The sequence below is a fragment of the Phocoena phocoena genome, chromosome 11 (assembly GCF_963924675.1).
Source record: "Phocoena phocoena chromosome 11, mPhoPho1.1, whole genome shotgun sequence".
Lineage (NCBI taxonomy): Eukaryota > Metazoa > Chordata > Mammalia > Artiodactyla > Phocoenidae > Phocoena > Phocoena phocoena.
In genome coordinates, this window is record NC_089229.1 from 57733087 (window position 1) to 57759975 (window position 26889).

The 26889-nt window shown below is 48.5% G+C and overlaps 3 protein-coding genes and 1 non-coding gene across 4 annotated transcripts; 3 read left to right on the plus strand and 1 right to left on the minus strand.

Annotated features, from left to right (window-relative positions):
* The first annotated feature begins 3490 nt into the window (after nt 1-3490).
* Nucleotides 3491-6145, plus strand: LOC136131536 (DDIT3 upstream open reading frame protein). Its single transcript, XM_065888303.1, has 2 exons — nt 3491-3553; nt 6104-6145. Exons 1-2 carry the CDS (start codon nt 3491-3493, stop codon nt 6143-6145), a joined length of 105 nt encoding a protein of 34 aa, XP_065744375.1.
* Nucleotides 6146-6897: 752 nt separating this feature from the next.
* Nucleotides 6898-7512, plus strand: DDIT3 (DNA damage inducible transcript 3). The gene is made up of 2 exons (XM_065888302.1): nt 6898-7035; nt 7144-7512. Exons 1-2 carry the CDS (start codon nt 6898-6900, stop codon nt 7510-7512), a joined length of 507 nt encoding a protein of 168 aa, XP_065744374.1.
* A 165-nt stretch (nt 7513-7677) lies between these two features.
* On the minus strand, nt 7678-25843 carry MARS1 (methionyl-tRNA synthetase 1). Its single transcript, XM_065888300.1, has 21 exons — nt 25689-25843; nt 24776-24866; nt 24537-24615; nt 24324-24458; nt 23902-23977; nt 23482-23654; nt 23193-23299; nt 19092-19208; nt 18746-18949; nt 17794-17995; nt 15668-15742; nt 11735-11905; nt 11469-11564; nt 11213-11330; nt 10302-10515; nt 9433-9564; nt 9221-9325; nt 8944-9130; nt 8323-8394; nt 7993-8085; nt 7678-7893 (listed from the first exon to the last, which is right to left on the minus strand). The coding sequence occupies exons 1-21, from the start codon at nt 25795-25797 to the stop codon at nt 7747-7749; spliced, it is 2703 nt and encodes a 900-aa protein (XP_065744372.1). The 5' UTR covers nt 25798-25843; the 3' UTR covers nt 7678-7746.
* On the plus strand, nt 12994-13066 carry TRNAE-CUC (transfer RNA glutamic acid (anticodon CUC)). Its single transcript has one exon. It is a non-coding gene; the product is annotated as a tRNA-Glu (tRNA).
* Nucleotides 25844-26889: the final 1046 nt, after the last annotated feature.

A 26889-nucleotide genomic window follows, 5' to 3' on the forward strand; every position in this document is an offset into this window, starting at 1 on the left:
GAGACTCAAGAGGACTCGGAGGCAAGGGGAAACCCTCGGAGAGCTGGGAGAGAGAATGAGGGGGAACCCTCTGCCATCCCACCATGGCTACCTGAACATCTCTGCAAACATTGTGGGGTCCAGTCTAAAGCCGGGGCCGCCGGCTTAGCCCACACCTGCAACACAGGAGAGAGGAGGGACCGTCAGGAATCTGCCCAAGCTAGAGAAGTACCACAGCCCAGGAAACTCTCAAGGGAAAGATCCTTAATAATATGAGGTAAGTACCCATAAAGATCTCAGGGATCTGCTGGCTGAGTCCACAACCATCCTTTCCATGTCCAGTCCCTAGGGACCAGAGGGTCAAAGCCTCAGCTTCCAGGGACCAAGGAATCACAGCCCAATCCCTAGGCATATAAAGGGTAAGGCCCCTTTGTCCCACCAAGGAGAGAAACCTTCAGCCAAGAGTGTGGGCTAATTCCTATAATACCAGGCCACTAGGAAGTTTCCCAGAGAGTCTGGCCCCTGCTGTTCCCTCCCCCTCAGGAAGATCATATAAAAAGTAGATTGCCCCACAGGTCACCAGGCAATTGCCCAACTGCCCGCTGGGGTGGTACCAGCATAACTCCCCCCATGCCTGGCTCCACTAGACAATCACTAATCTAGTTCATTTGGGTCTTCTCCCACGATTCTCAGAAACTCCCAATTTTCCCCCAAGCCTAAGGCAAGGGGATTCAGCACCTCCTGTCCCACTGGCTTCAAACTACCTCCAAGAAGAATTCTCCTCTGATGTACATGGGGACGCCCCCCAAACCTGCAAGTATCCTCTCCAACCTTACCATCGCTCCCACCCCACACTGGCGGCTTCTAAACTTTCCCTCTCATAACAAGGCGCCTGTCACCCAGCCTGCTTCCCTCGGCTTGGGGAGGAGGGGAAGGCGCACGAAGTAGGAAGGAACTTGGGGAGAGGGCGGGCGGAGGGTGGGCGAAGCACTGAGGGGAAGGAGGTGAAGAAGGCAAAAGTCAAGCAGTGAGAGGGAAAAACGGTGGGGGCAGGTGAGGGCGGGGGAATGGGGATGGGGCCAGGGAAAGGGGCCGAGAGGACGCGGAGGGGGCAGAGGGTAGGGACGGGAGGGGAGGGGAGAGGAGGGGAGGGGAGGGGAAGGGAGGGGGAGGGGGAGGGGCGGGGTGGGGGGGCCGGGCCCTGCACTCACCGCGGCCCATGGTTCGGCCGGCCCCGCCCTGCGCAGTCGCGGCCCAGAGGGTGAGTGGGAGGGAGTGGGAGGAGGGTCGGTGGAGCCCGAGCCTCCGGTACGGCCCCGGCCGGTCCTAGCAGGAAGCGCCGCTGCCGCCGCCGCGGATCACCGAGCGGCCTCCCGCGCATGCGCCATGGGGGCCAGGGGCAGCCCTGGGGATTCCGTTCCCAGAAGGCACCGCGCAGGCTGCTACCGCCGCCGCCGTCGCTGCCGCCGCCACCGCCGCCGCTGCCGCCGCCGCTGCCCGGACGGGAGAGGGGCGGGGCCGGGCCCCCGCCCAGCGGACAAGGACGAGCCAACTGGAGGGGCCGCAGTGCGCATGCGGGAGCGCGCCTACCCCTCCCCCACAACCCCCCATTAATCCCCAAGAGAACAAACACCCCACGCGGGCCCCACCCCCCCGCGCCCCCCCGGCCTCAGCGGAAGGATCCGAGCCTCTTCCCAGGCCACTGGTGGCCAATCCCAGCCCTCCCCCGGGAGGGGCCCCTTCCGAAGCCACAATCTGTTGGGGTAGCCAGGAATGCCAGGTCCGGGAGGAACCGGCCCCAAAAGATGAAAGTCGCGACTTGCCCTGCCCCGCCCCCAAAGGCTTCCCGGGTAGTGTGCTGGGACTTGACCCGCCTCCCCAGGTCAACAAGTCACAACACGACCCCGGCCTGTCAAGTCACATGACCTCTGCCTGTCACTGACAACCTGGTCATGTCTTCGGGCCAGGAGAGACCATCTGCTCCAACCCACCCCCACCCCCATTTACAGAAGGAGAAATGGAACTCTGGAGCAATGGTGCAGGCCTGGCCAAAGACCTGTCACCGTCACACCACCGCCTGAAGCTGCCACCCAGCCACAACCAGCTTTGTTGACAGTTTCTACTTAGGACAAACTCCGGCTGCCCCCATGAGGGTATGACAGGATATGTAACAGGCCACCATATGGCCTCTGTTTTCTACCTAATGGCACTAGAAAAATACTTTGCATTTTCCACGGTGCTTTTCACTTTTGTTCAAGCTGCCTCCAAGTTCATAATTCTCTCATTTTACTTCCATAACTCGTTATCTTTTATTTACTAACAAGAACGGTGAAGCACGGGGAGATTAGATGGCAGGCAGGCCTGGGATCCCTGGGCAAGTGAGGGACCGCTGAGGCTAGAATCTGAGCTCCTGACAACCTAGTCCAAGGCAGTCGTGCGCTCATGTGCACGCAGTGTTCCAGGCAACACAGCCCTACTGTAGCCCAAACACCTAGAAAGCAGGAGGCCTATGCCCAACTCCTCACAGCAGGGAGTCACAGGACTTGTAGGTCTGGTACACTGAAAAGGGCGGGCCTGATCTTTGGTGAAGGGCACCAGAGCACCACGGGGGAAGGTGATAAGGGAGAGTGGGAATCGGGGCCACCCGGCAAAGAACATGAATTCTGGCATGCCAAGGGCTCATCAAAAACTTTATAAAGATAAGAGTTTAAGGGTGCTCTTCAGCGAGGAGGAGCTGAAAATGACTACCAAGGGGATTCGTTACTTGGCCTCTTTTGACGGAGCCAGGGAGCTAAAAGAGAGGACCCCTTTAGGAAGACTCAAGAAGATGCAAACAACCCTGGTGGTTGGATGCAAATTTTCAAAGGACGGAGGTTTAAAAGACCTTGTGTCCATTAGCTGGGAGGGGATGAGGGGCAAAGAAAATGGGAGTCTCTTGTGGAGGAGGTAAAACTGGGGCTCAAGTCAGGTGGGCGGAACAAGTGCTCTTGAGGGAGACAAGCCGCAGTAAGGCTTCACACCGCAGCCTAGGGGCAACCACGGTTGAGCGCTGTTGGGGCCGTTGGGTGCCGCGAGCTGGCGCCCCGCCCTCTTTCCTCTCCCCCACCCCCCCCCCGCACCTCCCACCACCCTTGTAGTGCCCTGCGCGTGCGCGCGCAGACACCGGTTGCCAAACATTGCATCATCCCCGCCCCCCTTTCCTCCCCTCCCCCGCCAGCTCTCCCCTCCGCGCGCGCGCATGACTCACCTCCTCCGCGAAGCCTCGTGACCCAAAGCCACTTCCGGGTCCAACACTAAGTCGACCCCCAAGCGGGAGGGAGCGATGGGGGCGGTGCCTTGGGGGCTCCTGAGTGGCGGATGTAAGGTATGAGGCGGGGCCAATTCCGGCGTGCCGCTTTATGATTGGTAGGCTTCTGGATCCTCCCCCGGAGAGGAGGGCAAGGCCCTATTAAAAGATCTCAGCTCCGCGCTATTCGGGTCAGAGGCTTGAGTCTAAGGCATAGAGTGTATCATGTTGAAGATGAGCGGGTGGCAGCGACAGAGCCAAAATCAGAGCCGGAACCTGAGGAGAGAGGCGAGTACTGATTCCCCCATTTACCTTTTACCCTCCCATCCTCGTGAACACCAGTTGTCCCCGTAAAGTTAGGGCATCCGCTCTTAAGGATGTGGTCCCACGCCCTCCGCAATGAAGTGAAGTGACCATCTGGGGGAGGGATGAGAAGCCTTCATTCAGAAGTAGTGCTTACAGACCCCTCTTCCTTCGCACGACAGCAGCATCCCACCACTGCCCGGAGCATAGGCCTTGCTCTGTGCTGTTCAGGGAAGGAGCCCCAGCTGCCCTAGGAAGATTTTTTCTCTCCCGTTGCAGACCCCAGGCCTCCTCGTTAGGCCTGCCGGGTGGGAGGCGGGGCAACAGGACACATCCCCGCGCCGAGAAGGCTGGTTGACAGTGGTTCAGGCCGCTGCCGCCACTTTGCCACTAGCGTCCTCCCCCACCCCACCCCCAATCCTGTCTCAGCCGCAGCGTCTCAGGGCCAGCATAGCCACGTCAATAGATGGGGCTTTTGGACCCTCCACAGGACATTCTTTCTGCACCTTTGCAGAGGAGAGAATCTTAAAAGAGACCGACACAAGCCTTTGGGAAGAGGGGTGTCGATGGACGGGGAGCAGAGATGAGTTTTCCTTTTCCCCAGAGGTCCCTAAGCCTTCTGCAGAAGAGAGCATCCTGGATCTTTTAAGTGTAGGAAGCCATTTGGAGGTCTCCCCAGTGGATTGTCCTTCCCCTGGGATTGGTCCTTGCCTTTTTCCCCTTGTCCTGTCTCCAGCTAATCTCTGTGTAACCATTGCATCAGGTCAGCCCCCTGCTTGGCTCTGCAGCCCTCTGGCCCGGGGCTCCACTGCTGATGAAAGCTATGTCCCACACACTGGAAAGCAAGGAGGGTTCCCCAGGGAGGACAGCCCTGTACAGAAGCACCGAGGACGATATTGCGTCTACAGTCCCCAGGGATAGGCAGCTGCTGCTCTGCCTCTGGACTTCGTCCTCCTTTCCCTATGAGAGATCGGGGAGATTTAACCATTGATTCCTAACAAATACTTAACCAGCACGTACTATGCTGGTTAAGTTTGGGGCCCAGCATTTATCCATGAACAAGAGAGAAAAAAATCTCTCCTCTCACAGAGCTTACATTTTAGTGGGAAGAGGCATACAGTAAGCAAATATGTGCCATAGAAAAAAACTAAAGCATGGAAGGGTAGAGAATGCTGCGAGGAGGTTACAGTTTACACTGGGTGGTCAGGGATTCCCCCACTGAGGTGATATTTAAATGAAAGACCTAAAAATAGGCAAGGCAGTAAGCCATGTGGTATGTGGAAGGAAGAGCTTTCCAGAAGGAATAGCAAGAGCAGAGGTCCTAAGGTGGGAGCATGCATAGTATCTTTAGGGAACAGGAGGCCAGTTGGCTGGACTAGAGTGAGCAAGACGGAGAGTGGTCAATGAGAAAAACAGAGCAAGGAAAGAGACTGTGGAGGGCCTTCTAAGCCATTTTAAGGACTTTAGCTTTTAATATGTGTGAAATGAGAAGGTTTTGAATAGAGGAATGACACAGCCTGACTTTTTTTTTTTTTTTTTTTTTTTGCGGCACGCGGGCCTCTCACTGTTGTGGCCTCTCCTATTGCGGAGCACAGGCTCCGGACGCGCAGGCTCAGCGGCCATGGCTCACAGGCCCAGCCGCTCCGCGGTACGTGGGATCTTCCCGGACCAGGGCAGTGGACCCGTGTCCCCTGCATCGGCAGGCAGACTCTCAACCACTGCGCCACCAGGGAAGCCCTTGACTTAAGTTTTAAAAGACTCACTTTGGGGGCTGTTGTGAATAGACTCTGGGAGGGGTTGCAGAAGCAGAAACTGGGAGACCTGCAGCCAAGAGGTTTCTGCAGTCACCCGAGAGATGATAGTAACTCGATCTAGATTAGAAACAGCGGAATTGGTGAGACGTGTTTAGATTCTGGGGTTTTGAAGAATGACTCAAGAAGTTTTGCTGGTGGTTTGGATTGGATTGTGGGGTGTGAGAGGGGAGGAATCAAGGATGATACCAAGGTTTTTGGCTCAAGCAACTAAAGTTGCCGTATACCGAGATGGGAAAGACCTTGGAAGGAGAAGATTAGCAGGAGTTTGTCTTTGGGCATGTTCAGTCTGAGATACATATTAGATATCCAAAAGAGAATGGCAAGTAAGCAGTTAAAGCTGGAGGTCCCAGGAGAGGTCTAGACTGGAAATACACATTTGGAGGATGTCAGTGTGGGAATGGAATTAGGAAAATGCCACTTGATTTGTTCCCTTCCCTGTAGTCCAGTCCTTACCCTGGCAGATTTGAGGACTGCCTTAAATTTAGAGAAAGCTGAGTTGGCCAGGCTTTTGCTATTATGTAATCAGGACTACAAATGTCAGCAACTAAAAATAAAGGAAGTCAGGTTCTTCTCTGTCCTTAGAAATGGCTACAGGGACCAATAACTAACTATACTCTATAAGACAAGAAGTAAGGAAGGAGCAGTAGGAAGCTGGAGATAAAAGAACCTGCCTCTCTCGCCGCTTCCAGAAATGGCTAACATTTATCTTTGATCCCCACAGTGTTCCAGAAGGAAGTGTATCTTCATACATCACCACACCTGAAAGCAGGTAAACTTAACCAACCCTTTCCCAAAACCAGCTCCTAAGAATTGCTGCTTAGGCCCCGTTTACTGGGACCCTAAGAAATTATGAAAACACCTAGAGAAGGTGGGAGAGGACAGTTTGAATCTGAACAGGCTTTTGCTGTTAGGCCACATCCATCCTCCTGACCTGCCCCTAACAAGGTGACCAAATCACTATTCTTAGAGCATGTCCTAATTGAAAGCTGGCCCTGAGTGAGCAGTCAGGTGAGGTCTCACCACACCTCCGTCCCCAAGGTTAGACTGACTCAAGGACTGTTTGCCCAAGCTCCCCACACAGGAGGAGAAAGGAGCACAGATGGTGGACACAGCCAGTGGAGTTCCCCAAGGGGGGCCGAAGACTTTTACTAGGAACCCATAAGAATGCACATCCAGGCACTTGCTTCTTCATGTGCTGGGCAAAAGCAAAGACGGAATATCATTCTAGATCAGGGGTTGGTAAATTTTAAAGGGACAGACAGTAAGTATTTTAGACGTTGAGGGCCACACAGACTAGTCTGTCACAACTGTGCATCTCTGCTGTTGTCTCATGAAAGCAGCCGTGAACAGTATGTAAATAAATGGATGTGGCTGTGTTCCAATAAACTTTTATCTACCAAAACAGACAGGCAGCAGGCCAGTGTGCCAACCCGTAGACTGACGGCTTTGTGGAGCTTCTTCCCCCACCCACTATCCTGACTATGTCCTTTCCCAGAGCCTGATCCAGCCACAGAGATGGCAGCTGAGTCACTGCCTTTCTCCTTCGGGACACTGTCCAGCTGGGAGCTGGAAGCCTGGTATGAGGACTTGCAGGAGGTGCTGTCCTCAGATGAAAATGGGGGTACCTATGTCTCACCCCCTGGAAACGAGGAGGTAAGAATGCTAGGCCTAACGCTGGGCGGGGGGCGGGGAGGGAACGGGGGCTGCCCGTCCCTTCTCAGCTAATTAACACCTACTCTGCCTTTCCTCATTCCTTTGAAGGAAGAACCAAAAACCTTCACCACTCTTGACCCCACCTCCCTGGCTTGGCTGACCGAGGAGCCAGAACGAGCAGCGGTCACGCGCACCTCCCAGAGCCCCAGCTCTCCGGATTCCAGTCAGAGCTCCCCGGCTCAGGAGGAAGAAGAGGAAGACCAAGAAAGACCCAGGAAACGGAAACACAGTGGCCAGTCCCCGGCACGGGCTGGAAAGCAACGCATGAAGGAGAAAGAACAAGAGAACGAAAGAAAAGTGGCACAGCTAGCTGAAGAGAACGAACGGCTCAAGCAGGAAATCGAGCGCCTGACCAGGGAAGTGGAGGCGACTCGCCGAGCCCTGATTGACCGGATGGTTAATGTGCACCAAGCATGAACGGCTGGGACCAGCACTTCCCCCTCGGGCCACTTCCGACCCTTCCTGGAAGTATCTACTGACCACCTTCTCACCAGTGCCAACGATGGACCCCTCCCACCCCCATCTATTCAGTAGGGGGAAAACTTAGGGTAGATGACAGGAGAGGGTCTCGGCATGTATATAGAGATTGTACATTTATTTATTACTGTCCACATCCATTAAAGTGACTTTCTAGGAGCCAAGTTCTCACTTTCACTTTTTCTTCTTGCCTTTAGGGGTTTCAAGGGGTTTCCCCTCAGCCAGAGCCAACTGTTTCTTCAGATCCAAGAGTTTCGCCACCTCTGCAGCAACCTGGTTCTTGTCTGCCTTTTGTGCTTTCAACTCCCGGACAGTGTTGCCCTAAGAGAAGAGGGGATGGGGGAATCACAACAGTGAGACCAGAAACGACCTATTTAGGATTCAGCTTTTCCAGCCTCCCATAGGGCTTAAGCTCCGTACCTGCTTGGTCACTTCATCCATCAGCACTTGTATCTGCTGTGGTCCAGCTGTTGTCATAGTCTCTACAGCTGCTGGCTTGGGGGGTGCTTTTGCCTTGAGATCAACAACAGAGTTAGCACCTGCTACCATATACATCCCCCGACCTCAAGTTTTATATAACATCTCAGGGGGAAAGTGATTACCTTTAATGACAAGGACTCTTCTAGCTAAGACAGTAAAGAAAAATGAAGTGAGGAAGCAGCAGGGCCAATAGATGGAAAGAGGGATGAGTGAGGGCTACTGGAGGATACTAACTGTTGGTGGGTGAGGCACAGTCTTTAGCTTTCTCACCTGGCCCCCGCTGAAGCGCTGCCTCAGACTTTCAATCTGGTCATTTTCCAGTTTTTGGAACAAGGGACTGACCTGTGAAAAAAAGAATTCCAGGATCATTCACTGATTAGGTATAAACTCTACCAGACTATATAGAGGGCCTCTCCACCCCAACTTCTGACATTTAGGAACTCAGTGGTCTAGAAAAAAACTTTTATAGAGTGTAACACTGAGCAAATACCTGATTTCAGTAAAGAATCCAGAAAAAGCATTCACTAGGGTCAAAAATTATTTAAACTATTTAATGATGCTAGGTTGATGCAAAAGCTTAGAGGTGTACATACTTTTATCCCCTTGTGTTGAGGAAGTGGTTACTTTGTATTCTCCCTGCCCCTTGGGTCCTGGCATGAAGGACAGTGAGGATACGTGAGCTACAGAAAACATTGGGCTTGTAAACCAATACTCAGGACTTTATATTAGAAACAAGCCTAAGTGAAGAGTGGGGATGAGAGGGGAAGCAGTTCGAATAGCTATGAGAGTCTCATGCCCAAAGTTAAGTTCTTCCCTGACCCCTCCCCAGAGGCTGCTTGGCAAAAGCAGGAATTTTGAGAGAAGCTGGCTCTTTCAAATCTAGAGACCTACTGTGCCAATCTGGTGTCCTGCTGGTAAGGTGCACAGGAAGTTTGTGAGCAGGATGCTGCAGGCTGGAGGTGGGAGCTGCAGCTGGGCCTGGATGGTAGCACTAACCGTGGGCATGTAAGGCTGGAGCATGATGGACAGCAAGGCAGCTATATTCACTGCCAAGCCTGTCACTGTCCCTGCCCGCTGTCTGAGGAAGAAAAGATATTAGTCAGACCCCCAGGAGGACGTAGCCTACCAGCCACTTTATTCCTAGAGCCAACCGTACCTCCTTACCTACCTGTCAGCCTCGCTGCCTTTAATCCGCTTCCAGGGCTCGTTCACCTGAATGTACTGGTTGCCATGGCGAGAGATGGTGAGGATACTGCGTAAGGCATCCCGGATCCTGGGAAGGAAGGATGCAGGCCAAGGTGTAAGGTTCTGAGGGGACCAGTATGGGGCTCTCAACATGCCAGCAGATCACTGAGTTGAGACAGAGGTGTAGCTACTTACCGAACCTTCTCTAGCAGCTGGTGATAATGCTGGAGCTCCAGGGTGACGTGGGCCAGCAGGCGCCGATCATCAGAGGTGAGCACCATCTCAGGCACAAAACCCCCAAAAAACTTAGACACAAACATCCCAGCTCTGGATGGGAGGAGGGAAGGAGAGGGGAGAGAAAAGAAAAGTTACTGCCCAGTCTCCTTAGAGAAATTAGACACGATTTTCCTAATTCTGCATTTTCTCAGAACTGAAACCACCTGGCTCCCTCAAGCTGGAAGGCAAAACTTAAATTAATTCCTTATTCTCCCTCTCCCGTAAGAATATGAGTCTGCACATAACAGACGTTTTATATACAGATATCCCTTATATAAAGGGAACTAATAAAGTTAAGCAACCGTTTATTTTTAAGAAGTTAAAAACTCAGAATGATCACGTTGAAATATGCATTAATTGCTGCCAAACAAATAAATCCTCTAGTAGGGACTATCTGTTCAATGTGGTTAATGAGCAAACCTGAAAGCGTGTGTAAGCCATGGAGGATATTTCTTTAGGTTGCAGAGTAACTGAGATAGGGACCAATAATGGGATGTGAGCCTGAAGTAACAAAACTGAAAAGTACAGCAGAAGTCTCCTACCCCTATGCTAAAATAACCCCCTTCTTCAGCCAAACTTTTCAGTGGTCTGCAAGTGAACCTTTTTGCTAGGAAAGAACACATTTCCAGTTCTACAAAGAACATTAATAAGAAAATAATTCACAAAAATTCACTTTGTGACCAACTCTGCTAAATCACATCTCTACAACTAACTTGCACCAAGCATACGTGGCCTACGAGCCCCACCCCAGGCTCATCTGCTGACTCTCACCCCTCACCAGGTCCCACCTGTTGATGAAGTTGCCCAAATTGTTAAGCAGCTCAGAATTATTCTTGAGCAACATGTCTGTCCAGGAGAAGGCACTGTCCTGACCCTCAGGCCGAATGTACAGCAGATAGAAGCGCCAGATGTCAGCAGGGATCCCTGTGTCCTGGGCCATGTCCCCAAACACTCCTACACCCCGGCTCTTAGAGAATTTCCCATCCTCGTAATTCAGGTATTCTGGACAGAGAAGGAGAATGAGAACCATCTGTTCAAATCATGTCCTTCCTCGTGGGATGAACTGGGAGATTGGGATTGACATATATACACTAATATGTATAAAACAACTAATAAGAACCTGCTGTATAAAAAAAAAAATCATGTCCTTCCTCTCTGACCCACTAACTCTTCTTTCCTCTCCCTCAACCTCAGTTCTAGAGTAGCTGGCCTGCACAGAACTTGGGAGATCCTTCCTCTGCATTCTCGTCTTCTGTTTACTTCTACCCATTACAAAATTTAGCTTTGGACTTTTGCTCTCTTCAGGTTCTTGTTTCCTTTTTCTTTTTTTCTTTTTCTTTTTTTTTTTTGCAGTACGCGGGCCTCTCACTTTTGTGGCCTCTCCTGTTGCGGAGCACAGGCTCCGGACACGCAGGCTCATAGGCCATGGCTCACGGGCCCAGCCGCTCCGCGGCGTGTGGGATCCTCCTGGACCGGGGCACGGGCCTGCGTCCCCTGCATCGCCAGGCGGACTCTCAACCACTGCGCCACCAGGGAAGCCCTTGTTTCCTTTTTCTGCATTGAGCTTCCATGTTCTAATTGTTTCCTATTCCATCTCAACTCCTAACTCAAGACCTAGCACCTCTCCAGGAGTTTCTTCCAAGTACTGTCTTGGCCCTCATTCCCTAAGAACATCCCCCTCTCCAATCTCCCAGGGTACCTGTAGCAATGAGGTGGCTGACCAAAGTGTAGTTGTCCTCAGCTCCTAGGGCTGAACAAGGAAAGACTAAGCCGTGGAAGGGAACATTGTCTTTGGCCATGAACTGATACAGGCTCACCTATGGAATATAATTGGGAGACAGAGCTCCTGACATCCTCTTCAAAGGCCCAAGAAAGATCAGCTACCCACCCCTAACCACCCCCACTATACACGCACCCTCCCCAGGTCTTTGACAGGCTAACAAAGAACTGCTCACTTGTTCTGGGTTCTTCCACCATTTCTCCCACTGGTCTGTGTAGTTGGCTGTGATGGACAGGTAGCCTATGGTGGCATCAAACCAGACATAGAATACCTGGAGGGTCAGGAGGGAGGAGACACAGTAAGATGCAAGAACACTGGGAAAACCTTGCCAACCCAAAGCCTCAGACTGAATCAAGACACAATCAAGTCTGTTCTGCTGGCCCAGGGTTTCAATCCCAAGGCTGAATAATATGAGATATGAATAAAGCATAGCGTTTTTACCTTGTCCTCAAAACCTTCTAAGGGCACAGGGGTTCCCCACTTGAGGTCTCGGGTTATGCAGCGTGGCTTGAGGCCATCCCGAAGCCAAGAACGAATGATGAACCGGGCGTTAGGTGTCCAGTCACTGCCAGGCAACGTCTTCTCCAACCACTCCTCCAGCGGCTTTCCCAACTGAGACAGCAGAGAAGCACAGAGAGCTGATTTAGGACAGTCGCATGTGTGGTCACCATAAGGATAAATATGTACAACCATTTTGGAGTAATTTGATGATATATAATTAAAATTAAGGATTCATGACTTTGCCATAGCAATTCCACTTCTAGGGATTTTTTTCAACAGAAATATTCACATAAGTGTGTACAGATGTGTTTATAAAGAAGTGCACAGTTCACCACAGCAAAAATTAAAACTAATTCACTTGGTTCCGTAGAATTTAAAGAAATATGGTATATCCACATAATGAAATACTTATAAGCTCTTTAAAAAAAGTGAGGAAGACCTATATGTATTGATATGTAAAGATCTCAGAAATACATTAAATAAACTGCTAAACAGTAACATATGATATAATCCTATTCATAAAAATAAAGAATAGTAATACATAGATTAACATAAGGCCAAAAAATTTTTGAGGAAAACTATATCTCAGTGCTTTATTCTCACATGAGATTAAGGGGAACATCCACTTTTACACCATGTATTTCATTCTGAACATTTTTTTTTTTTGGCCGCACCGCGCGGCTTGTGGGATCCTAGTTCCCCGACCAGGGATCAAACCTATGCCCCCTGCAGTGGAAGTGCAGAGTCCCAACCACTGGACCGCCAGGGAAGTCCCTCATTCTGAAATTTTAAAAACAAGCGTATATCACTTCTGTAAGCAGAAAAACAAAGATAAATCTTTTGTAAGGGATGGTTCATGTGATTCATCCACATAAATACTGTAGCATCCAAAACCTGACAACACACTCTACTGGTGAAGCTCTGGGCAAACAAGTGCACACACACACTACTGGGAGGAATGTAAAATGGAATAACACCTATTGAGAAAAATTTGGCAATAAACTACATATGCATTTCTCCTGGACACAGCAAGTGATCCCTTTTAAGGAATTTATCCTGAAGATACACTTCCCACAATACAAAAATACACATGCACAAGGTTAGTCACCGCAATAGTATTTTTAACTGCAAAATACTGGAAACTACCTAAATGGCAAACACAAGAAACTGGTTAAATAAACTATGGTACCCACAGGACTTCCCTGGTGGTCCAGTGGTTAAGACTCTGCACTCTCAATGCAGGGGGCCCGGGTTCAATCGCTGGTCAGGGAACTAGATCCCTCATGCCACAACTAAAAAAAAAAGATCCCACATGCCACAACTAAAGATTCTGCATGCCACAACTAAAGATCCCGCATGCCGCAACTAAGACCTGGTGCAAATAAATAAATATTTTTAAAAAACAAAACAAAAAACCATGGTACCCACACAAAATGGAGTACTATGCAGCTCTTTAAATAAAACAAACAAACAAGCCTGAGTAAGGAGGATCTCTATGATCTGATATGGAGTAATCCTGATATGGAATCATTTCTAGAACATACTGTTAGACGGAAAACACAAAATGCAAAAGAGTATATACAGTATGCTCTATTTTGTATAAGAGGAAATAACATACACACACACACACACACACACACACACAGGCTTATCTTTACAAAAATAAACACACTAAGACTAAATCGGAAAACAAAGCCAATCACCTACAGGAGATGGGAGAACAAGGTAGCCTGGACAGGAAAGGGAATAAGGGAATGACACTTCTCTGCGTATACCTTTCTGCATGGTTTTGATGTTTTAGAAGCATACTGATGTTCTACATTTTCAAAAAATTAAGTTAGTAAGTATGAGGAGAGAAAAAAGAACTAGAAGCAAATGAACCAAACTTATTGGCTTACTTCAGTAACACAACCACACTAAAGGGGGAAAAAACTAAGCCAGGACAATTTTGAACATATTTGATTATATACCCGCGCTTGGGGGGGAAGGGGCAGGACTGCCAATAAACCCTAAACTCATCTTAGTAGGTTTTTTGATAGTGGTATGGGTGAAGCAATTCTGAAATTTTTAGGTGTATTGTAGAATCGAGCAAATGAGTAAATAATGTTGTTGGGAACCAGAGTACTTACTGTTTGGAAGAAGGGAAATAAAAATATGAGATGAGGGAAAGTGAGGAAGAACGCCATGGGGCTGGCCTGGAATTTCAGGTGTCAGCGTGAACCCAAAACAAATGCCTAACTCTCTGCTGGCAGGGCCTAGAAGCAAAGACACCCCAGTAGCAATGAGCACACTTAGATCTTGGTCTCTAACACTGTTACCTACTTAAAAAAAATACAGGGCTTGGTAGAGAAATGGTTGAATCCCAGGCTGGAACAAGATGAATCTAGAGTATCCTGCTACGCTAGAAAATAAGGAAGTGCTTAAAAATTGATGGGAGACCTCAGAAACACCCAGAGAAACAACCTTGAATAGGCTCCCATTGGCCAAATAAGGGACAATTCGAATATGAAAATTATTTAGGACAGGAATCAATTATAAACCATTGAAAAAAATTGGCATCCATGAGTTGACACTGATAATAAATGAGATAAATGAATGAAGGAGAAGGGTAAATGTGGAGGGAGTGGCAGTTGGCAAATCTTAACAAAAACTGGTTCAGGTAAGAATGATTAAATAAATGGATGCTAAATTTAGAGGGAACCTTTCAATGAAGAGCAAAGTACTTGCATGGTCTTAAAGTGTATTCCCACAGACTGCTTATAAGCTGCAAAGGGGAAAATATTAATTGTACAGTGGAGAAGCTGGGTAACACCCTGACCGAGCAAAATTAACATCACCAATGAGGGGGAAATGGCCACGATGTGAAAGAACAAAGTATCATCTGGAAAGAACAAAGTATCATTTATGTAGTATTCCAACTGAGGATGCATAACCTGAATCTAGCCATGCGGAAAACAGCCAACAAATCCAAAATGAATATTCTATTTTAAAAGGGGGAATCAGGGCCTATAATTATTAAAAACTGTTAATGTCATAAAAGATAAAGAAAGGCTGAGGAACTGTTTCAGATTAAGGGAAACTAAAGAGACAGAAAAACTAAATGCAATACATGATCCAGAGCCAGATTCTACACTATAGGAAAAATGATGCTAGGAAGGATATTAATGGAATAGTTGGCAAAACTGGAATATGGCTGGTAGATCACACAACTATATCAATGTTAAATTTCTTGAAGTTGTTAACCATACTGCGGTTATGCAGGAATGTGTCTTTTTTCTTAGGAAACACACAAGGCAGCATTCAAGAGTAAAGAGATTATATAAGTATACATGCATACATGTATGAGAGAGAGAATAAGCTAAACCAAATGGAGCAAAATCTTAACAGCCAGTGAATCTGGGTAATGGGTACATGAGGTTCTTCTGGGTAAAGAACATGAGGTTCTTTGTTCTAGCAACTGCTTATTCTTGCAACTCTTTTTGCAAGCTTGAAATTATTTCCAAATAAAAAGTTCAAAAGGAAAAAAAAAAGTGAAAAATTGGTTAAGACACATTGTGAAGTAAAAGAAAGAAAGCAGACTGAAGAATATGAATGACATGATCTAATTTGTATTAAGGAGAAAAAAAAGGCATTAGAATACTTTCATATGCAAGTGCTACAAAGGAAAATCAGTAGTAAATATCTCTTGGCAGATGGGCCTGGACCTTTCACTTTGTGAAAGGTCCTGTTACACCTTTTTACCTTAAGCATAATTTTAAAATGGAAATTAAAAATATATGAGGGTGATTTGGTACAAATTTGCCTCTGCCTGTGGCTGAGGCAGAGGGGGCAGAGGAGGCCATGCAGACTGGCTTGAGGGAAAGGCCCACTCACCTTAGGCAGGTCCAGAAACAGGTGCCGAGAGGATTTCACCACAGGGCACGATCGGCAGACTTTACACTGAGGCTTCTGTGAAGGGAAAGTCAAGAGAAGGGGTGACCCAAGGTACGACAGTCAGGATCAGGCTGCATGCCAGGAGCTGTCCAGGCGAGGGGGGAGGCACAGAGAGATGAGGTCCCCCGTGTGGCACCAAGCTTAGCCTCACGCTCACACCCCGCCAACTCACGAACTACTTACTTGGGTCTTTTCTGAACTTGCAGACTCAGGTTTGCATAGCACAACATTTGCTACTCAGAGTTTCACATCTGTGTCCTTTCACTCCAAAGAATAGGAAAAAGCATTCTCTTAGCACAGGCTAGACCCAGAGCCCTGCACTGTACGTAGCTGTGTGAGGAGCAGAAAGAGCAGCGAAGAGAAGACACACGGTTCCTCTCCTTGAGGGAGTTACAATCAATCAGGGAGAGAGGGCTTGCGTGAGAAACAAGCACAGGCTTTCACACGGCAAAATGTCAAGAAATACTCATTTTCATGGCACAACTTGACTATACAAACACTGAAGGATGATGGCGAAAGGAGTAAACAGGTGGAGCTAACCAATGAAAGCTTCTGAATGAGTTATGATCTGGGTTTTTGAAGGTGAGAAATTATAACTCTCAGTACCTCTCTCCTGAACTCCACATGCCTCTATCAACTGCCTACCTAACATCCCTCCCTGGATGTCTGAGGAGGCACCTCAAACTTAACAAACCCAAATAGTATCACTGCATTCTACAGGAAAGCTCTTCTTCACCCAATCTTGCCTGTGTTCATAGATAGTACTACCATCCGCCCAAGCTGCTCAAGCTAAAAGCATACAAGCCGTCATTCTCTTGACTTCTCTACCACCCCGAATTGCAGTCTATCCAGTTCTACAGAGTCTGCCTCCAAAACATATCTCAAATCCTTCCCCCCTCCCACCCCGCTATTTCTACTGCTATTAACCTAGTCCAAGCTATCGTCATCCCATTTCTGAGCTACCACTGGCCTCCAGACTGGTTTCCCCACTTTCTCTCTCACTTCCCTCCTACCCATTATCCACAGAGCAGCGTGCCATTCCACTCCCAGATGGCTGACTGGGCCCTGGAAATCGGGTCACTGCCTACCTCTCTGACCTTGTCTCAATCCACCACCACCCATCCACCCCCACCCCGACTCACTATGAGCCACACTGGCCTTTTCAATTCCCCTTTTCAGCGCTTTGCTGCCTCGGGCCTTCGCATTTCCTGGTCCTTCTGCTTGGAACACTCTTAACACCACTCATCACCTCCTGGCTCCTTCTCATTCTTCAGTGAAACTCTCATTTCAAATGTTACTTCTGAGAGGCCTTCCCTAATCACCCAGCTTAACTCTTCCCCCAGAAGTCACCCTTCACCACATCTTCCGGGCAGTTTACCCTGGAGTAACTCTATTCTATCTTTAGTGTTGGTTTCCTCCCGCACTAGATAAAAATCTGTCTTGTTCACTGCTACATCCTCAACACGTAGAACTGTGACTACCCTAAAGACTCAAAAAAGTTTGTTGAATAAATGAATGAATGAATGAACTACCAAATGAATAAACATGGAGTAGAAGTAAAGGTGGTATATATGGAAGAGAGAAAGAACTAAACAAATGCAGATCAGGTGGTATGAAGCAGGAGCAAAGGTAGGGTAATATGAACTCAACTTGTCGATTTTCCAGCACAATGCCAAGCACATAGTAAATGCTCAGTAAGTATTTATGCAGTGAACTGAGTGATGAGTTGCCAGGACAGAGTAGGAAGAGCCACTGGTGAAACATCTTGAATGCTAAAACAAAAATCCTATGGACAACAAGCTCCTACTGTATAGCAAAGGGAACTATATTCAATAAGCTGGAATAAACCATAATGGAAAAGAATATAAAAAAGAATGTATATATTTGTATAACTGAGTCACTTTGCTGTACAGCAGAAATTAACACAACACTGTAAATCAACTATACTTCAATTAAAAAAAAAAAAAAAAAAGGAAGAAAAAAAAGAACCTGAGGCGGACCAGACTGGGACTCCCTTAAGATTAGAGACTGTCTCCTTCCGGGTTCCCAGGAGACCCTCCTCTCACCTTGAGCTCGATGGCATTGATGAGCTTGCCACACTTGTCACACTGGTCACCCCGGGCCTCCTCATAGCCACAGAAGGGACACATGCCCTCCACAAAGCGGTCAGCCAGGAAGCGGGCACAGTGCTCACACCGCAGTTGCTCCACAGTATCTTGCAGCACAAAACCTCGGGCCACCAACCGCTGGAAGATATCCTGGGTAATTCTGATGAGGTGAGCAAGGGACAGGGGAGGGGTGGACCGGGGGAAGTCAGAGGAAGTGGTGCGCCCCTCCCTCCTGCCACTCCACCCAGGATCCAAACCCATTCGGTCCAAGAGCCAAAGAAATCAGTCAGAGACCACTCAGTCATCTGCAGGGAGTTCACTGACGAGCCCAAACACCTCACATCAATTGCCCAACTCCCCACACGATCTCGTTCCTCACCGCTCTAGAATTTATTTTTGTAAAATACAGATCTGTTTTGTATTCTTCAATAACAAAAGTCTCCAAAAGGATAATCGAACTGTTTAGTTCTCTGGTTATGTCCTAAAAATTAAAATTAAATCAGAGTGCCGCCAAACTGCACAGCACTCTCAGCTGGCAGCCTGTCTACTATGCAGTTTTTAAAAGGACGATAATCAGGCAGAGGAAAATGAGTGTATTTGCTATAAACACAGGAGCGAGAGGGGCTGTCCTGAGACGGTGGCGGCCAGGAAGGGAAGGGAGGCGGTAGAGGGAAGGCAGGTCCTTCCCGTGAGCCTACGTCCTGTCTCTTCCCTCCCTCAGTTGCACCTTCAGCCCTGGTCAGGCTTCTGCACACAATGAATCCCCGTAATAATGCCTGGGACACATTTCAGGACAATATCCGGACGTTTGGGGGTGGGGGACGGGGAACAACCTTGGTTCCTTCTTTCTGTCTCCTAGATATTCCCACTGCTCCCACTCTCCATTTCTGCCTGATTAGAGGAAACCTACTTGGTCTGCTGCGGAGTGGTTGTCCGACCAAAAATGTCAAACGAGATATTAAACCAGCGGTAGATGTCGGCGTGGATAACATGGTACTTGTCACAGATCTCCTGGGGGGTTAGACCCTCCTCCATAGCCTTGGTCTCCGTCGCTGTACCATACTCATCTGTCCCACACAGATAGAGGGTGTTCCACTGGCGGAGCCGGGAGTACCTGGGAAGGAATGTGGTGATCATGAGGCCCCATCTCAGCCCCTCCCATGTACCCAGGATCCCTCCGGCTTCCCCCCTTGAGGCCTCCTATTCCCTTGGGGCCCACTGCTCCCTCAGGGCTTTCCCCCAGCAGCTGGCTCCACCTGGCAAAGACGTCAGCACTGAGCACGCAACCGATGATGTTTCCAAGATGGGGGACATTGTTGACATAAGGGAGGGCGCTGGTGATGAGCACATTCTTCTCCCCAGCCACAGGCAACCTGGTAGGGAAGAGAACAGTCCAGGGGGGAGAAGAGAGGGTCAAGAGGGACCCAAAGTGCACAGAACACCCAGATGCATCTGTTCTACTGTAACAGGCTCACGTCCGTCTGAAGTCTTTCCTCACATGAATCCACTGGAGCATAAACTCACCCAAAAGCCATGAGATCCCTACGGTTGCAAATACAGGGCCCTGCCCACAGCAAGCAAGCCTCGTGTACTGCTCCTAAGAAGCCTCATTCTGACACTGAGCTCTGTCTCTCTTTACTACCCTAGGTACTCCTTTTCCTTTAGCTCATCCCCAGGCTCCAAACTCTGGGGTATTGACAACTCTCCCCAGGATCTGTCCAACCACCATCATTTGCTGACTTCCTAGATGCCAGTGCCACCCAAAAACGCTTTCCCAGCACTGACCTCTTCCCTTCTTTCCAAGTGCTATGTTAACATTACCTCTACTCACTCCCTGAAATGTTTACAGCTCGCCAGCCCATACACAAGCCTTCCCAAGTCCTCTCATATCCCTTGACTCTTCCCTAACCCGTATCTGTCACTTCCTCACGGCCTGACTCAAACCAGCAGGAACCAGCCGTTGCCTCCTCCCCACTTTCCCAGGATCATTGCTAGTCTTGTCACTCAATCTGCTGTCAGAAGTCACTCAGCCTGCTCTTCTCTTTTCATGCTTCATCACCAGTGAAAGCTCAGCTGCATACATCTTGTATTCACCCCCCTCCCTGGCACTGACACCTCACCAGGTTTCCTTTCATCTTTCCAACCATTCTTTTCTTTTTTCAGTTTTAATATTTTTTTTTATTGAAGTATAGTTGATTTACAATGTTGTGTTACTTCCAACCATTCTTAATCTACAATTGCTGACTACCATCACTTACCGTGTCCTTCAACCCTGGGCATCCTGTGAGCTCACCAAGTCCCATAATCTCTTCTGCTAATAGAGACTCCAATGATTCCCTCATGTTAACCTTACCCTTCTTCCCAGCTGCATGCTATATATCCAGTTAGATGTTCCATCTACTTCCTGGAGCATTTTACAGCCCATTTCCTTGAGAAAGATCTCACTGTTTTCTCCTGGATTAACTGACTTTTCTCCCCATGACTGAATACCATAGTTTTCTCTGAAATCCAGCTTAGAAATCAGCTCCTTCAGGAAAGCCTTTCTTTACTGGCAACCGGCCTTCCACCCAGTCATCCTTGTATCCCGAGTCCATAAGCATCTTGTACCACACATTCTGTGGTGCTCCTTTTGTGTCACCTTGTAACGTCTCTCTTATCTTGAGTGTGCTTACTACGGTGGCAGATATGCACCACCACAGAGTACGCCCAGGGTTCTGCCCTCAAGAGGGTTACGTTCTATCAGACAACTTCTAACTGGATCAGTGCGATGAGGGGTACAAAGTGCCCAAGGAGCTCGAAGGAAGGCAAGTATCTCCAGCCTAAGACTAAGACTTCACAGAGGCAGAACTACTTGAGTTGGCCCTCGAGAATGGGTGGGAATTTGCCTGATCAAGACACTGGGGATGCTCCATATAATTTCTTACAACTGCATGTGAATCTACAATTATCTCAAAATAAAAAGTTTAATTTTTAAAAAAATTAAAAAAAAAAGACACTGGGGATGTCCTTCAGTCAGAAGGAAAAGCACAGAATATAGCCTGGTTTGGCTCTAGGGTCTTTAGTCAATTGTCTCCTCCTCTAAGTACACATTTAAACATGTTAGCCTGTATAAACACCTGAGAAAAATCTATCTCCTATTCTTTTTTTTTTAATCTCCTATTCTTTATTACATCTAAAACAATCCTCAACAGGTACTCAAAAGAAATACTCAAAATCAGTGAATGAACAAACTTTCATTAATTCATTCAAATTTTATCATAATCTACCAAATGCTTGGGCCTGTGCTAGAAAATGTGTACCATAAAAGAAGACAGAGGCCCTGCCTTCAATAAGCTTACAGATTAGCGAGGAGACAGACATGTAAAGAGACAATTATAGGGCTTCCCTGGTGGCACAGTGGTTAAGAATCCGCCTGCCAATGCAGGAGACACAGGTTTGAGCCCTGGCCCGGGAAGATCCCACATGCCGCGGAGCAACTAAGCCCATACGCCACAACTACTGATCCTGGGCTCTAGAGCCCATGCGCCGCAACTACTGAAGCCTGCATGCCTAGAGCCCGTGCTCCACAACAAGAGAAGCCACCGCAATGAGAAGCCCGCGCACCGCAATGAAGAGCCGCCCCCGCTCGCCACAACTAGAAGAAAGCCTGCGTGCAACAATGAAGACCCAACGCAGCCAAAAATTAAAAAAAAAAAAAAGTTTAAAAAGAGACAATTACAACATAATATGACGATGGAAGCTCCCAGAAGATGAAGCACTTAAGACTCTCACAAGCTCTACAGAGAAAGAAATGATAGAACTGGTCTCTTGAACAACTGTACAGCAGGTAGGTAAGATGCAGGCATTCCAGGGAGAAGGAAGAGCATGGGCAAAGACACCAAGGTGTGAGAGTATATGATCTCAGCCTGCCTTCCTCTTAAAACTCACCTTGACCCAACTGCCCCTTGACTGACCAGCCTCCAGCCACTAGCCTTTTAGAAATTCCTTATAAAGAACCAAACACGATGCTTGCTCTGAGACACCCTTCCCCCAGACTTACCCTTGCCTAACTCTACTCATTTTGCAAGTCTTAGTTCCCTATTATTTTTTTTTTTTTGTGGCCATGCTGCGCGGCTTTCGGGATCTTAGTTTCCCACCCGGAGACTGAACCTGGGACCTCAGCAGTGAAAGCGTGGAGTCCTAACCACTGAACCCCCAGGGAATTCCTGCAACTCTTAGGTCAAATGCCATTTTTCTAAGTTAATCTCCTGTGATATTTTCTCATAGCATCCTGTTCTTTTCCTTCATAGTACTTACCAAAATTTATAATTATACCTTTGTGTGACACGTTTTATTTAACTTTTAATTTTATATTGGAGTATAGTTGATTAACAACGTTGTGTTAGTTTCATGAGTGACAGTTTTTTTTAAACACCTGTCTATACCACTAGACTCAAAGTGGTACGAGAGCACAGTCTTATCTGTTTCGTTCCCCTCTGTAGACCCAGTTCCCAGCACACAGGGCCTGACAAGGAGTGGACACTTAAATCTTTATTGAACAACATGTTCAGAACTACAGACATTTCATTTCAACGGAAAAATCTACGTATGTGTGTGAATATTATCTTAGCGATCAGGAGAGTAACAGAATATGATGCTAAGCATATAGGCAGGGGTCAGATCATGAAAGGCCTTGTGAACTACACAGAGAGACCATCTGCAGAATTCTGAAAAGGAAGGTGAGATGATAACCTGGGCAGTTTTAAGCAGCCATTCTGGTGGCAGTGTGGAGCACGGGATGGCATGGAAGGAGAAGGTTAAGAGATGGTGAGGCCCAATCTCAGGTAGCAGCAGTGAGGACAGGGAGAAGGGATGGATACAAGGACTCTTTAGGAGTTAGAATCAATAACCTGGTAATGGAACAAATGACACAAGCAGAGATGAGAGAAGGGTATAGATAGACGACACCAAGATTTCTGGCCTGGATTTTTAGGTGGAAGGTGGGAGTCATTCACTAAGACAAGTGAATGAAGGAGAAAGAGAAGCTGGCAGGGAAGGTAATAGGTTTGGTTTTGTACACGTTGAGTTTGCAATGCCAGTGGAGGTGGAGGAATCTAGGAGATAGTCTGACAACTATGTCTGGAGCTCAGAATAGAGATGTGAACTGGAAAAAACAGATTTAGGTGCAATCAGTAGACAGAAAGTAGCTGAAAACATGGGTGCAGATGGGACTGATGGACAGTATACCCAAAGTATTAGCCAAGAGGTTGAGAGAACAGAAAATCAAAGGTCAGCAAAGAGAATTCGACAGGCAGGTATTGGCTCTATCAACAATTTCCACGTAAGAAACCAAGCCCCACTCATGTGTGCCTACTCACACTGGATTCTGCTGTGGCTGAACAGGGGGCAAGCTTTCCAGGCCCTTCTCCCAAGCAGCTACAGCCATGGCAATCTCCTCCTCAGATAGGGTAGCCAGCTCCTCCTCCTATGAAGAGTTGACAGTATCCCTCACCAGGTGAGGGGGGGGGGGGTGCGTAGAGTAAAGAACTCTTCTCCTTGCTCTCCATGAACTGAAAAAGTTAGCAGTCATGCTCAAAGTCCCTCTCCAAGCCACCCACCACCTCACGCATTGAGGCTCTGTGGGGACCCCTCTGCTCTGTTCCAAACCTCAGGCTCATTGCTGACAGCCCTCCCCTCAAGGAAGCTGGGCTGGGGCTGCTTTTGGAGGTAGGGCCGGAGGGCCAGGACACCCTGCTGCTTCAGCACAGTCTCTGCAGCTCGCTGACATGGCTCCTGAGAACTCAGTGTCTGGAACCAGCTGTGCAGGGCACCCAGCTCCTCTGTGGCATGGAAGAAAAGAGGCAATCAGTAAGACCGAGAATGGGCAGGCGGGAAGGGACCTCCTCCCCTTCTTCACAAAGTTTCTCCAGCTGCCTTTCCCAGTTCCCTCAGCCATCTTTCCGCTATAGCTGCCCTGTCAAGCTGCACATCAAAATGGGTCCTCAATATTCTATTGCCCACTCTGTAACCCCTACACCAAGCTCCTGGGGTTGGGGCTGGTGGAGAAGTGATATGCACAGTTCTCACCAGGGAGGTATGCCGGGTCTTGGAGTAATGGATATAGTGCTCCCCACAAAACAACGTCAGCTAGAGATTCTGTCTCCTTTGTTGAGGAAAGAAAGGAAGAAGTACACAGGTGAGACACTCAGGTTCTTCCCAATCGACATCACAGTATCGTACATTTCCTAAGCGCTTACTGTGTGTCAAGCACCATGCTAAGCATTTTAAATCACCTCTCTTAATCTTCACAAAAACCCACTGAGGTGGACAGTAACACATTACCCTCACTTCAAAGGTGAAAAAAAGAAGTTTAAAGAGTTTTTGTGAGTTTTAAAGTTTACACTGCTAGTAAGTGGCAGTTTGGAAGTTCTGAACTCTGAATACAGTCTTCCCTCTTAATTCGTATATCATACAGCTTTTCCCAGTACCCATCTCAAGGCCCAACTCACCCCAGCCAGGAACGGACAGCTCCGACGACTCAAGCTGTGGTCAATATGAGTCAGGGCTCTCCGGACCGGGCTAAAAACATCTTCTCCCTTCTTCCCTTGGACCACTAAATAGTACAGGGCAGCGGACAAAGCTGGCTAAAATGCAGGAGACACGGGTCAGGGCAGCCATGCAGAGCGAGAGCCTGCCTGCCATTCCCCACATCTCAGTCCTACCTGCAGCTCTGTCGCTTCCCATTCCAGCCACTGGTTGGTGAGGTCATCTTGCTCCCAGCCAGATAACAGAAAGAAGTATCTACCCAGGAAGAGAGCAACAGAGGTAGAATTAAAGGGGCCCATTTGTCTAGCCCATTTCTCACCCCCCAGTGAAACAGTGGTTGTAAACAAGGCTACCCAGAGGACAATAATCCCTGATTCTATTCAGCCACCTCCCTGCATCAAGAACCAGTACTGACCGACAGATTGCACTGGTGGAGAAGAGGTAGTTGCCACTATCCAGTTGCAAGACAGGAACCTTAGGCCGGGTCAGGAACGGGACCACACACTCTGACCCGGGAGAGGAAGATGGGTGAAAAACAGAGAAAAGAAAAGAAATGCTTTGTCAACCTAGAGGGACAACTTCACGGGGATGGGGGGGGGGGGCGAGGGGGATGGGCAGTCTCACGGAGAGGGTCCAGGATAGGAGCACTGAAAGGGGGTGGGTCCAGAATGAACTGGAGAGACCAGCAGGTGTTCAGCTAAGAAGGCCAGCTGGAAACAACAGATGGGGACTGCAGCGAGGAGGTGGTGGTACTGGGGTAGTGCTGCAGCCAAGAAGTGGAACAACTGAAAGTAATCAGGATATCTGAGAATGATCTGAGCTACAGTGGGAGAACAAAATTAAGAGAACTGGGAGGATTGACAAGAGAACCGCTTAAGAGTCACCCAAACAGATGGCTGGGAATGAGAAGAGGTAAACCGAAGAGAGTATGTGTGTCTCTGTGTGCTTAGGAGAGGAAAGCAGGGTTTCCTAAGAACGACAAAGGAGAACCTGGTGGTTATCATGTGAGTGACGTGTGGTGGTGGGGTTGCCAGATAGGGGTGGGAGAAGGTTGGAAAAGGGAAAGAGGTTCACTGGAGTGAGGCGAGGTCCTGGAAGAGGAAGGAGGGGAGGCAAGAGAAGGGTACACTGAGGGTAATTAAGGGAAGTGACGGATGAAAGGTACGACTGGGAAGAAAGAGGGGATGGGGCGCCCAAGGAGAATGCGGGAGAAGGTTGACGGGAGTGCGTGACGGGGGCGGGGTTGACGAAGACAACTGTAGGGTGGTCGTCGGCGTGTTTTCAGTCCCGCCCGGCTCATCCACCGCCCACCAGCACCAGCAGACTACCTTCCGGGCCTACAGTGCTGATAAGCAGCTCCGCTCTGCCCTGGGCCCTCCCGGCCGCGGCCAGCACGGGCAGGCTCCCCGGGGCGCCCTCGCTCACGAACAACCTCATTTCGCCGCGGATCCCACGCTGATGCAACCGGAACCGGTCTCCCGCCAGTGGGATGAGCGACCGCCGCGAAGCACGCCGGGAAATGGAGTTCCGAATGTGGCCTTTCCCCTGGCCAGACTCCCGGAAAGTAGACTATTTCTCCCATCATGCAACACTAGGAAACAGGAAAAGAGTGTCATAGAGACGGAGAGGCAGTAGATGCTGTGCCAGAGCAGCACTTTTTTGGTGGGAGGGCCGAGGAGACCTTATCGTGTGGGGCTCGGCGCGCTTTAATCCTGTAACGCAGCCCAAGGGCGGTGACGGAAACCGAGGCCCCCAGTCATCTTGCTGAAGTGGCGATGTCATGATAGCGGCTATTCGCAATGGCTGACTCTTGATTCGAGTTCATAAGAATCAGAGTTTTAGAGTTGAGAGTTATGATAAACTTACGTTAGTGACACAATAAAAATTAGGGTACATATCCTATTAACAAAAAAGAATGTGACAATTAAATATTAATTTAATACCATTCTAAAGCTAATATGCAGCCAGGCAATCTCATTTAAAGGGAAGGGAGCGTGTAAAGGAAAAAGGTAAGTTGAGGAGGAGTAAGAAGGCTAAGAGTTTGTCAATAAGTATACGTTATTCAAGGAAGCACATGTCAGTAATTGAGAAAGGGACCCTTCTTAATCATCTTTGTATACCTTTAAGATTAATTAATACCTAATTGTACTTACGAGCTGAGGTACAGAGAGGTTACTTTGTGCTATACAATGCATTGAAGATACGATTATTCACAAAATAGATATAGGCTTCTGCCTTAGCGGAGCTCACAGACTTCCTGGGAAGTCAGAAAGTCAAATAACCTTTAACGTGTCATGAAAGTTATAATGTGGGAATGTGAAGTCTGCTGTAGGGTCTCCTAGTTAGGACCCCTACCCGACTCTAAGGGGTTGAGAGGCCTTCTTGTGCAAATGGCCTTTCAACTGAGATCTAGCTGATGAGAAAGAGTTAGCCAGGTGGAGGTTGGTAGGAGTGGGGAAAGGAAGTGTTTCAGGCAGAGGAAACAACTTATGCAAAGGACCAGAGACCTCAATGCTGTTTAGGAATGTG

Coding starts and splice junctions, on each gene's coding strand:
- MARS1 (XM_065888300.1), bottom strand. CDS start 25,797: ATGAGGTTGTTCGTGAGCGAGGGCGCCCCGGGGAGCCTGCCCGTGCTG. Junction 24,616..24,775: donor TCCACCAGTGCAATCTGTCG/GTCAGTACTGGT, acceptor CTTCCTGGGTAG/ATACTTCTTTCTGTTATCTG. Junction 7,894..7,992: donor TGGATGAAGTGACCAAGCAG/GTACGGAGCTTA, acceptor CTCTTCTCTTAG/GGCAACACTGTCCGGGAGTT.
- DDIT3 (XM_065888302.1), top strand. CDS start 6,898: ATGGCAGCTGAGTCACTGCCTTTCTCCTTCGGGACACTGTCCAGCTGG. Junction 7,036..7,143: donor CACCCCCTGGAAACGAGGAG/GTAAGAATGCTA, acceptor ATTCCTTTGAAG/GAAGAACCAAAAACCTTCAC.
- LOC136131536 (XM_065888303.1), top strand. CDS start 3,491: ATGTTGAAGATGAGCGGGTGGCAGCGACAGAGCCAAAATCAGAGCCGG. Junction 3,554..6,103: donor GCCGGAACCTGAGGAGAGAG/GCGAGTACTGAT, acceptor TGATCCCCACAG/TGTTCCAGAAGGAAGTGTAT.